This window comes from Sapajus apella, unplaced genomic scaffold (genome assembly GCF_009761245.1).
Source record: "Sapajus apella isolate SASKATOON/1434 unplaced genomic scaffold, GSC_monkey_1.0 scaffold189, whole genome shotgun sequence".
NCBI classification, from domain to species: Eukaryota; Metazoa; Chordata; class Mammalia; order Primates; family Cebidae; genus Sapajus; species Sapajus apella.
Window position 1 is genome coordinate 863,403 of NW_022437129.1, and position 9,718 is coordinate 873,120.

The 9,718-nt window shown below is 52.0% G+C and overlaps 1 protein-coding gene across 2 annotated transcripts in view; it reads right to left on the bottom strand.

The window, feature by feature from the left end:
- The window catches only part of SLC5A10 (solute carrier family 5 member 10), a 70,434-nt gene extending 61,927 nt beyond the window's left edge, over window positions 1-8,507 (bottom strand). The window contains exons 1-4 of one of the 2 annotated variants that reach the window (XM_032269179.1): window positions 8,181-8,507; window positions 1,354-1,425; window positions 885-989; window positions 452-511 (exon numbers count right to left, since the gene is read on the bottom strand). In XM_032269179.1, coding sequence (XP_032125070.1) covers window positions 452-511; window positions 885-989; window positions 1,354-1,425; window positions 8,181-8,291 — 348 coding nt within the window. In that variant the 5' untranslated portion in view covers window positions 8,292-8,507. The remainder of the gene's footprint in view (window positions 1-451; window positions 512-884; window positions 990-1,353; window positions 1,426-8,180) is intronic. The other variant, XM_032269180.1, reaches the window with a different exon arrangement.
- Between the last annotated feature and the right edge of the window lie 1,211 nt (window positions 8,508-9,718).

Sequence of the window (9,718 nt, forward strand, 5' to 3'; positions counted from 1 at the left end):
CCAGGTGTGAGGCCCAGGTGTGAGGCCCAGGTGTGTGGCCCAGGTGTGAGATCCAGGTGTGAGGCCCAGGTGTGCGGTCCAGGTGTGTGGCCCAGGTGTGTGGCCCAGGTGTAAGGCCGAGGTATGCAGTCCAGGTGTAAGGCCGAGGTGTGCAGTCCAGGTGTGAGGCTCAGGTGTGCGGCCCAGGTGTGCAGCCTCTGTGCCCAGCTGGATGGGACATTATTCCAGAGATGCAGCACTCAGGGCAGTGGTAACCAGCCAAGAAGACACCCAGACTAAGGTCCTTGGGGACCTACCTTAACAGGTTGATAGAAATGTTAGTTGGGCTAACAGCAAGCCCAGGCCTGGGAGTTCACCACTCCTGATGTGAGGCCACAGTGATCCTGCCCATTACTACCACCAACTTATACAGGCCCAGTGCCCCGGCTGGATGCCCCATGAGTAGACTCACTTCCGAGGAGATGTAGATGGGTACGAACACCCACGCCAGCGCCAGCAGCACGTACGTGGCCTGTTGGGACAGAGGCAGGTGTGGACTGCAGGCGCAGCACCTTCAGCTCTGCTGCAGACACACAGCAGGCGTGGCTGGGACAAGCCATCTGGAGGCTGGCTTCCCCCAGCCCCTCCTGACTTGCCATGAGACCCTGGCTGGCTCCTTCCCCTCTCTAGGCCTGGGGCAAGGCCCACAGCTCCCTGCCAGTCATGCCATCCAGCACCTTGGTATTCTGAAGACACGATTTGGCCCAGGAACAGCACTGCACAGAGCCCACCTGGACATCGGCTGACACCAGCCACTGGGAGCTGCCCCCCTCCAGGGCTGGTCATGGTGACCCCGCACCCTGTGCCCCAGCCCTCCCACAGGCTGCCTGTCCTCCAGGGCTCACATTCCACTCAAAGCCTGCCACGGCCACACCTCCTGCAGCTCCTGAGCCTGCCAGTCCAATGAAGAGGCCAGAGCCCTCGCTGCTGGCGAAGAGAGAGGCTCCAATCTGGAGGAGAGAAAGGGAAACGCATCAGCACAGGCTCACTGTGCCGGCCTAACAGCTTCTCCATCCTCACAAACCTAAGCAGGGTCCTAGCCCCACTTCATGGATGAGGAGCCCAGAGTGTGAGTTCTACCCATGACTAGCTGCACAGCCAAGGAGCGGATGTAAGTTTCAGACTCCAAAGCCCCTGCCCTTTACACTATTTCCAGCAGCTCAGCCCCACGCCCCTCACTTGGGGACCTCCTGCCAGCCTCTGGCCTTCTCCATTGAATTGGACTGGCTCAGAGATGTACGTGCCAGCCAACCTGGGTGTAAGACACAGCCCCATGGACAAAGGAGGGGGTGTGAGAAGTCGGGGCGCACTCACCGGCCACCATGTCATGTCCCGGCCTGCCAAGAAGTATCCATTCACCGTGTTCCTGCTGGCCCGACAAGAGGACTGCGAGGACAGAAAGAAGAGGAAGGAGTTGGAGGCTGTGCACTGCTGGGGGGAGTGCAGAGCGGGGCTGCTGCTGCAGAAACGGCATAGCAGCTCCTCAAAAGGTTAAGCATAGAATCACCATATGACTCAGAAGTTCCACTCCTAGCTATATACCCAAAAGCACTGAGAACGCACCTCCGCTCAAAAACCTGGACAGGAATGTTCATAGCAGCATCTTTCATGATAGCCAAAAGGGAAAACAACTCACATTTTCATTGACTGATGAATCAACAAAATGCGGTATAGCCTATTTAAAGGAATATTATTCAGTCTTCAAAATAAATGGAGTTCTGTTGGGTGCAGTAGCCCATGCCTGTAATCCCAGCACTTTGGGAGGCTGAGGCAAGCGGGTCACTTGAGCCTAGGAGTTCAAGACCAGCCTGGGCAATATAGTGAGACCCCATGTCTACAAAAAAGACAAAAATTTGCAGGGTGTGGTGGCACACGCCTGTGGTCCCAGCTACTTAGGAGACTGAGGTGGGAGAATCACTTGAGCCCAGGAGGTGGACGCTGTGGTGAGAAGTGATTGTGCCACTGCACTCCAGCCTGGGCAACAGTGAAATCCTGTCGCAAAAAAAAATAACGAATATCTTGGGAATGAAGCTCTGAGGCATGTCCAGCTTGGATGGACCTTGACAATATGATGCTTCATGAACAGAGACAAACACCAAAGGCCACGACTTGTATGATTCTGTTTATATGAAATGTCCAGAACAGGCAAATGTATAGAGCTAGGAAGCAGATGAGCGGTTGCCAGCGGCTGGGGAGCAGGAAGAGCAGTGCTGGACTGCTGATGGGGACAGGTGTCCATTTGGAGTGATGAAAATGTTTTGGAGCTAACTACAGGTAATGGTTGCGCAGCATTGCAAATGTACAAAAGGCCACGAAGTGCACTTTAAAATGGTTAAAATGATGAGTTGTGTATTATGTAAATTTTATCTCAATTTTTATAAAAAGAACAGATGCAGTCAGTTCCTCGCCCGCGTATTCCCACATGCCTTTTTTTAGGGGGAGGATAGAATTTTGTCCTCCGGGTAGATGAATAAAAAATCTGCAATCGATATGTCTGGAGGAAAATCCTGTCCTCTCTGCTTCCTGGCTGTGTTACCTTAGGCAAGTTACTGAATGCGTATGCCTTGGTTCCTTCCTCTGTAACGTGGTCCTAAGAAGTTCTTCCTTCATGAGGTTTTTTTGTTTTGTTTTTTGTCTTTTCTGAGAAGGAGTCTCGCTCTGTTGCCCAGGCTGGAGTGCAGTGGCGCAATCTTGGCTCACCGCAACCTCCGCCTCCCAGGTTCAAACAATTCTCCTGCCTCAGCCTCCCAAGTAGCTGGGACTACAGGCGCATGCCACCACACCCAGCTAATTTTTTGTATTTTTAGTACAGACAGGGGTTTCACTGTGTTAGCCAGGATGGTCTCGATCTTCTGACCTTGTGATCCGCCCTCCTCAGCCTCCCAAAGTGCTGGGATTACAGGTGTGAGCCATTGTGCCCAGCCTCAATGAGTTTTGCTTTGTTTTGTGTTTTGAGACAGACTTACTCCATCACCCAGGCTGGAATGCAGTGACAGAATCTCAGCTCACTTCAACCTCCGCCTCCTGGGTTCAAGCAATTCTCCTCTCTCAGCCTCTCGAGTAGCTGGGATTACAGGCCCCAGCTACCACACCTGGCTAATTTTTTGTGTTTTTAGTAGAGACAGGTTTAGTTGTGTTGGCCAGACTGATCTCTAATTCCTGACCTCAAGTGATCTGCCTGCCTAGGCTTCCCAACCCTCACAGGGTTTTTATGAGCTTTAATGAGCTAATACATGTAACATGCTGAGAATGCTGCCTGGCATCTGGTAAGTGTTTGATAAGAGTCAGTGAGTATGTGGATTTTTCAAGCCCTGCCTTAGTGCTATTTGGATGGGAGAAATTGAGGTTAAATCAGCCAGGCGTGGCTGGGCGTGGTGTCTCACGCCTGTAATCCAAGCACTTTGGAGGCCAAAGCAGGCGGATCACCTGAGGTTGGGAGTTCAAGACCAGCCTGACCAACATGGTGAAACCTCGTCTTTATAAAAATAAATAAAGAAAGAAAGAAAAGAAAAAAAATCAGCCAGGCGTGGTGGCTCATGCCTATAATCCCAACACTTTGGGAGGCCAAGGAAGGAGAGTTGCTTGAAGCCAGACATTCGGGACCAGTCTGGGCAACAAAGAGGGACTCTGTCTCTATAAAAAGTTTTTTAAAAATATAAAATTTAAAAATAAATAAATTTTAAAAATGAAAAAAATAATTGCATTTCTTGCCATAAAATATAAAATTTAAAAATCTTTTTAAAATGAAAAAGTATAAAATTAGCTGGGTGTGGTGGTGCATGCTTGTAATCCCATCTACTCAAGAGGCTGAGGTGGGAGGATCGCTCTAGCCCAGGAAGTTGGGGCTGCAGTGAGCCGAGATGGCACCACTGCCCTCCAGCCTGGGCTGCAGAGCAAGACTTTGTCTCAAGAAAAAAAAAAAAAAGAAAAGAAAACAGAAGAATTTAAAAAGAGGGGCACAGGACAGGTATTTGGATATAGATTTTGTATTTCTTTTCAGAACATACATAAGGCTGGATCACAAAATATATCCATCAATACGCAGGTCTCTTTCTTCCCGACTTTAATTGCCCTGCCCTATACGCAACATGATTAGAGTTAATTGTATGGACTCATCATTCAAGGATTTATTTACCTATTTATTATTATTATTTTTTTGAGACAGGGTCTCATTATGTGGTCCAGGCTGGTCTTGAACTCCTGGGCTCATGCGATCTCCCTGCCTCAGCCTCCTGAGCAGCAGAAACCACCTGAACAACACCACACCCAGCTTCAGAACTTCTGATGTGGCTCCTGCCTGTTTCTCTCCAGCTCCACCTCCCACCACTTTCTCTTTGTGTGCTGTGATCTTGCTGTGCTAAATGCAGCATAGTCTGAAGGCTCACAGTCTTGGCGGGGATGGCCATGTCCAGATGTGTACTCTGTGCACTGCACAACTCCAGAGCATCTCTGATTACAGCCCATGCTTTTTCCTTCTCATCTTTCAAGCCTATAGTGGGCATTGCCATTTGCCTTCTTATATCCATTTCCCTTCCTAAAGGGGCCTCACCTTTCCCAGAAATTGGTTTGTGTGGTCCTGACACAATCTCTGATTCTGGGGACCCGAAGACATCTAAGCTGCAGAGTCTATCACATTCCTTCGCTGTGGTGCCTGGTTCAGGGACAGCCACTCACTTAAGAGGGTGCAGTCGGAGCGCAGCTGGGATTGTATTCTGGCCACCTTGGGGTTGAGCAAAAAAGGTGGGGCTCTGGGGGCTGCTGGCAGTTTCTGGGGGCCACATATACCCATTTAAGGCTCCCTGAGGGTCCCATATGCCAGAGTTGGCTTCAACTGCTTGACCTGTGTGGAGTTCTTAGTCCTCAAAACTGCTCTATGAAGTAGATGCCATGTTACCAGTGAGGAAACTGATGGTCTCAGAGGTGAAAACATACCCATCTAGCAATCCAAACACATCCTGGATTTTAACTCAGGTTCAATCACTGGGCCAGTCATTTCACCTCAGGACTTGAGGGGAACTGGGCTTAGGACAAAGCTACACATGGATGGAAGCTGAGAGAACCACAGTGAGGCATAGCTGTATCCTTAGTAATGCTGTGAATCCCTGGATCATACTGCACCTGAAGCCCTTTCTATTGCTGGACACAATTACATTGCCTGTGCTCATTTTTTTTTTTTTTGGAGACGGAGTTTCGCTCTTGTTGTGCAGGCTGAAGTGCAATGGCACGATCTCGGCTCACTACAACCTCTACCTCCCAGGTTCAAGCGATTCTCCTGCCTCAGCCTCCCGAGATGCTGGGATTAGAGGCGTGCACCACCACAACTGGCTAATTTTTGTATTATTAGTAGAGATGGGGTTTCACCACATTGGCCAGGCGGGTCTCAAATGCCTGACCTCAGGTGATCCACCTGCCTCAGCCTCCCAAAGTGTGGGGATTACAGGCGTGAGCCACTGTGCCTGGCTCATTTCCTGTATTTTTTTTGAAACAGAGTTTCACTCTTGTTGCCCATGCTGGAGTGCAGTGGTGCGATCTTGGCTTACCTCAACCTCCACCTCCTGGGTTCAAGCGATTCTCCTGCAGCCTCCCAGGTGGCTGGGATTACAGGCATAAGCCACCACACCCTGCTGATTTTTATATTTTTAGTAGAGACGGCCATGTTGGCCAGGCTGGTCTCCAACTCTCGACCTCAGCTGATCCAACCACCTGAGCCTCCCAAAGTGCTGGGATTACAGGCGTGAGCCACTGTGCCCAGCCTCATTTGCTGTATTAGAGCTCATTTGAAAGTGGTTTTCTGTCACTTGTTAACAGATACCTTAATGAATGCAAAGTCGCCTCCTCTGGGAACATCTCTTCCTTAAAGGCCCTCCCCTCGACTCTCCCAGGCCCACCATATAAACATCTTGGCAGAGCCGCACCTGCCCGGCCTGCTCTGCCTGATTCTCCCTATGGGATGCAGCTCCAGCATCCTCCCTGTCTGGTTCTGATCTTTTCTGGATGTGCTCACTGCTCTCTGGCCAGCTGCTCCCAGCTAACCCACCCTGGCCTGCTTGGAGGGACAGGGCAGAACCCCCACAGCCCTACTGCCCGGGGCATCAGCCTGCAAACAGCAAGGCTGAGCTGGGAGAGGTGGGTCACAGGCAACAAGGGCTGGCGGCCCAAGTTACTGGGCTACTAAGAGCCTGGCATCAGCTGCCCAGAACATCTTTCTTTTTCTTTTGAGACAGAGTATTGTCCAAGCTGGAGTGCAATGGCACCGTCTCAGCTCACGGCAACCCCCGCCTCCCGGGCTCAAGCAATTCTCCTGTCTCAGCTTCCCGAGTAGCTGGAATTACATGCACACACCACCATGCCTGGTCAATTTTTGTATTTTTAGTAAAGATGGGGTTTCACCATGTTGGCCAGGCTGGTCTCGAACTCCTGACCTCAGGTGATCCACCAGCCTCGGCCTCCCAAAGTGCTGGGATTACAGGCGTGAGCCACCACATCCGGCCCAGAGCATCTTTCTTAGATGTGCACTTCCAACTAAATCCCACCCTGTGCTAGCCAGGACAGCTTTGTCTCCCCTCCTGTTTCCCTCTTCAGAGCTTGTCTGGCTCTTACCTCCTCTCATGCAGAAAGCTCCGCTGCCTGTTCTATCCCATGTGGGAACCTCCTCCTCTGAATTCTAGCCACCAACTCTCACAGGAATATAGCACATTGCAGTTTATAACAGACTTTCACTTCCATTGGCCCCTTGCTCCTTGAAACAGCCCTGAGACGCGGGCTGCACAGAAACCTGCATTGCGTGTTTGAGGAAACCGAAGCCCACAGAGGCTGAGTGACTTTACTTAGGTACGCAGAGCAGAGCCAAGACTAGAGGTCAGCTTCACCGGCGGCCAGCACTGGGCTACTTGCGAGTTAATATTTACTCACATACAGGCTGAGGAGCCCTTATCCGAAATACTCGGAACCAGAAACGTTTTAGGCTTCGAATTCTTTCAGACCTGGGGATATTTGCAGAATACCTGCCAGTTGAGCATCCTCGATCCAGAAATCCTGAATCTGAGATGCTCCAGTGAGCATTTCCTTGGAGTATCATGTTGGTGTTCAAAATGTTTCAGATTTTTAAAATTCAACCTGTAATAATCAATTTTAACTACTGTGGCTTCTACCATTATAACCACCACTGCCACAACCACCGCCGCCGCTACCTCCGTAGAGCTAATGGCAGCAGCAAGGCCTGGTCCCATGTGGGCCTCCTGATGGGATATCTCACCCCAGGTAGGTGGTGTCTCCATGTCACTGATCAAAACACCAAGGGCCAGAAAGCTGAGGGGATGTGACCAGTCTCCTGTTTGCCAGGCCTTCGGGCTTAGGCCAGGGGTAACGGAAGATAAGAAGGGGCACTCATTCTTCCCAGGGCTCAGGGACTCTGGCCTGGGGACCTCTGGGGCCAAGGAAGTGTAGCGCAACCTCCCCAAGTGCTAAGCATGGAGCAGGTGACCTGGACCGGGCTGTGTCCACCTTCCCTCGGAAAGGCCTCCATGATCGACCAAAGGAGAGCCCTCCCCTCACTGCAGGGCCACACCTCGGCTTCTCCATCTGCACACAGGACGGCCTGTCCCCAGGGGCACCGTTGCCCCTGGAATCTGTGCATGGGGTCAGATCACTTTTCACTTCTCACTCTTATCAAGGGAGAAAGAGCCAGCTTAGGATCTAGGGCTAGGCCACAGGACATGAATCCCCAGGGAGCTTGTTAAAAATCAAGGTCCCCAGCTCCGGGCCCCCCCTGCCTCCAGATTCTGATCCAGAAGCTCTGAGGTGCAGCCAGGGAACCCCTGGGAGCCTACTGCTCGGGCAGACGGGAGACACTTACACCGTGGAGACTGGGATCAGGAGGCTGATGGGCCAAGCCCAGGGACTCCAGCTGGGCAGCAGCACGAAAGCCCAGTTACTTGTTAGAGAGACCTTCCTCCTCCTCACTTTGCCATTACCCAAAGAGAGAAAGGGCTTGGTCAAGGTCTCCAAGCAAATCTACCCCAGGCCGGGAGGAGGACCAGAGTGGGACCACTGCTGACACCACAGGGACACGCTGAACCCCAGTTCCCACCACAAGCACCCACCCTGAGAGCCCAGTTGGCCTCCCCGACAGTTCCCCTTACCCATATGCCTACGGCCACATTCAGAGCAAAATACACGGTGATGACGATGATGTCAGCCACGCTCAGCTGCGTCCCGGGAGCATGGAGGTCGCTGGTGGCGTTGGCGGCCATGGCTGTCCTGCCGCAAGCACCAGGTCCGAGCCAGAGGGACTGAGGGGCAAACCAGGTCAGAAAGGGCTTCCTGGCAGGGAACTAATTGATCATTAAACCGAGCGGGACAGTGGCATCTCCAGCCCACGATGTGGCTGCGTGCAGGGCAGCTTCATCACGGTGTAGCTCGTCTTCCTCACCCCGTGGTGGGGAGCAGATCGCAGAGTACAGAAGTCAGGGAAGCTAGGAAAAGCCAGTGGGAGGAGGAGAGGAGGGAGCCTCCTTGAACTTGGAGGGGACTTGGGGGAAATTAACTGCATTTAGTGGACCGAGAGGCAACCTGAATAGTCCCAGAAAGGCTGGGTTGCTTAATGGGTGGCTTCGCCTATATCTAATTTGTATAAGAAGCATAGAGCATCGGGATGAACGCCTCACTGCTGAAGACACAGCCGTGGAGGGCAGCCATGTTCTCCCTTGGCCACTGGGCTGTGAGTGGACGGAGCACGTCTTGGGAGGGTGACCCCTGCATATGTTTCACTTCCAGCCATGACAGCCCAGGCTCAGAGACAGCTCCATGTTGGACAATACAGTCCTGCTGCCAACGTTTCTGCTCTTTTTCAGACCAGTGAAACAGTCCCAAGCCCCTCAACTTGACCATCTGTTCGGCACCCCGCCCCCAAGGTCTGCCTGGGACCACAGAGGGACCCAAGATCTGTCAAACACCAAGGACCATACATGGCTGTTCTGCCCATGATCCCATTTCATGCTTACAGCCGCCACGCCAAGTAGGCAATGTCTCATTCGAGTCTAGGAAATGGCCATCTGCCATTACACAGCCAGTGAAAGGGCAGAGCAGGATTCAATGCAGAAGTGGCCCCACCGTCGCCACCGCAGTGACAGTTCCATTTGGATTCCATCGGTGGGAAGCTCCCTCACTCATTCTATCAGTGTACACAGCAGGGCTGGCTGGCAGTCTCACCTCTGCTCAGTGACATGACTCATGACTTTGCAAAGCATTCACAGTTTAACCAGACACGCAGCACTTCCAGAAGTGTTAATGAGTGAGCAGCTGCCGCCAGGAACATGCTGGCCCATAAACCCAGCCGGCCAGTTACTCGATAACCCTGAGATGCAGGTAAAAATTAATTTCCTCGGCCAGGTGCGGTGGCTTACGCCCTTGGAAGGCTCATGTCTTTAGGAAGCTGAGGTGGGCGGATCACCTGAAGTCAGGAGTTTGAGACTAGCCTGCCAACATGGCAAAACCCCATCTCTATTAAAAATACAAAAATTAGCCAGATATGGTGGCACACTCCTGCCATCCCAGCTACTTGGGAGGCTGAGGCAGGCGAACTGCTTGAACTCGGGAGGCAGAGGTTGCAGTGAGGCAAGATTGCGCCACTGCACTCCAGCCTGGGTGACAGAGGGAGACTCCATCTTAAAAAAAAAAA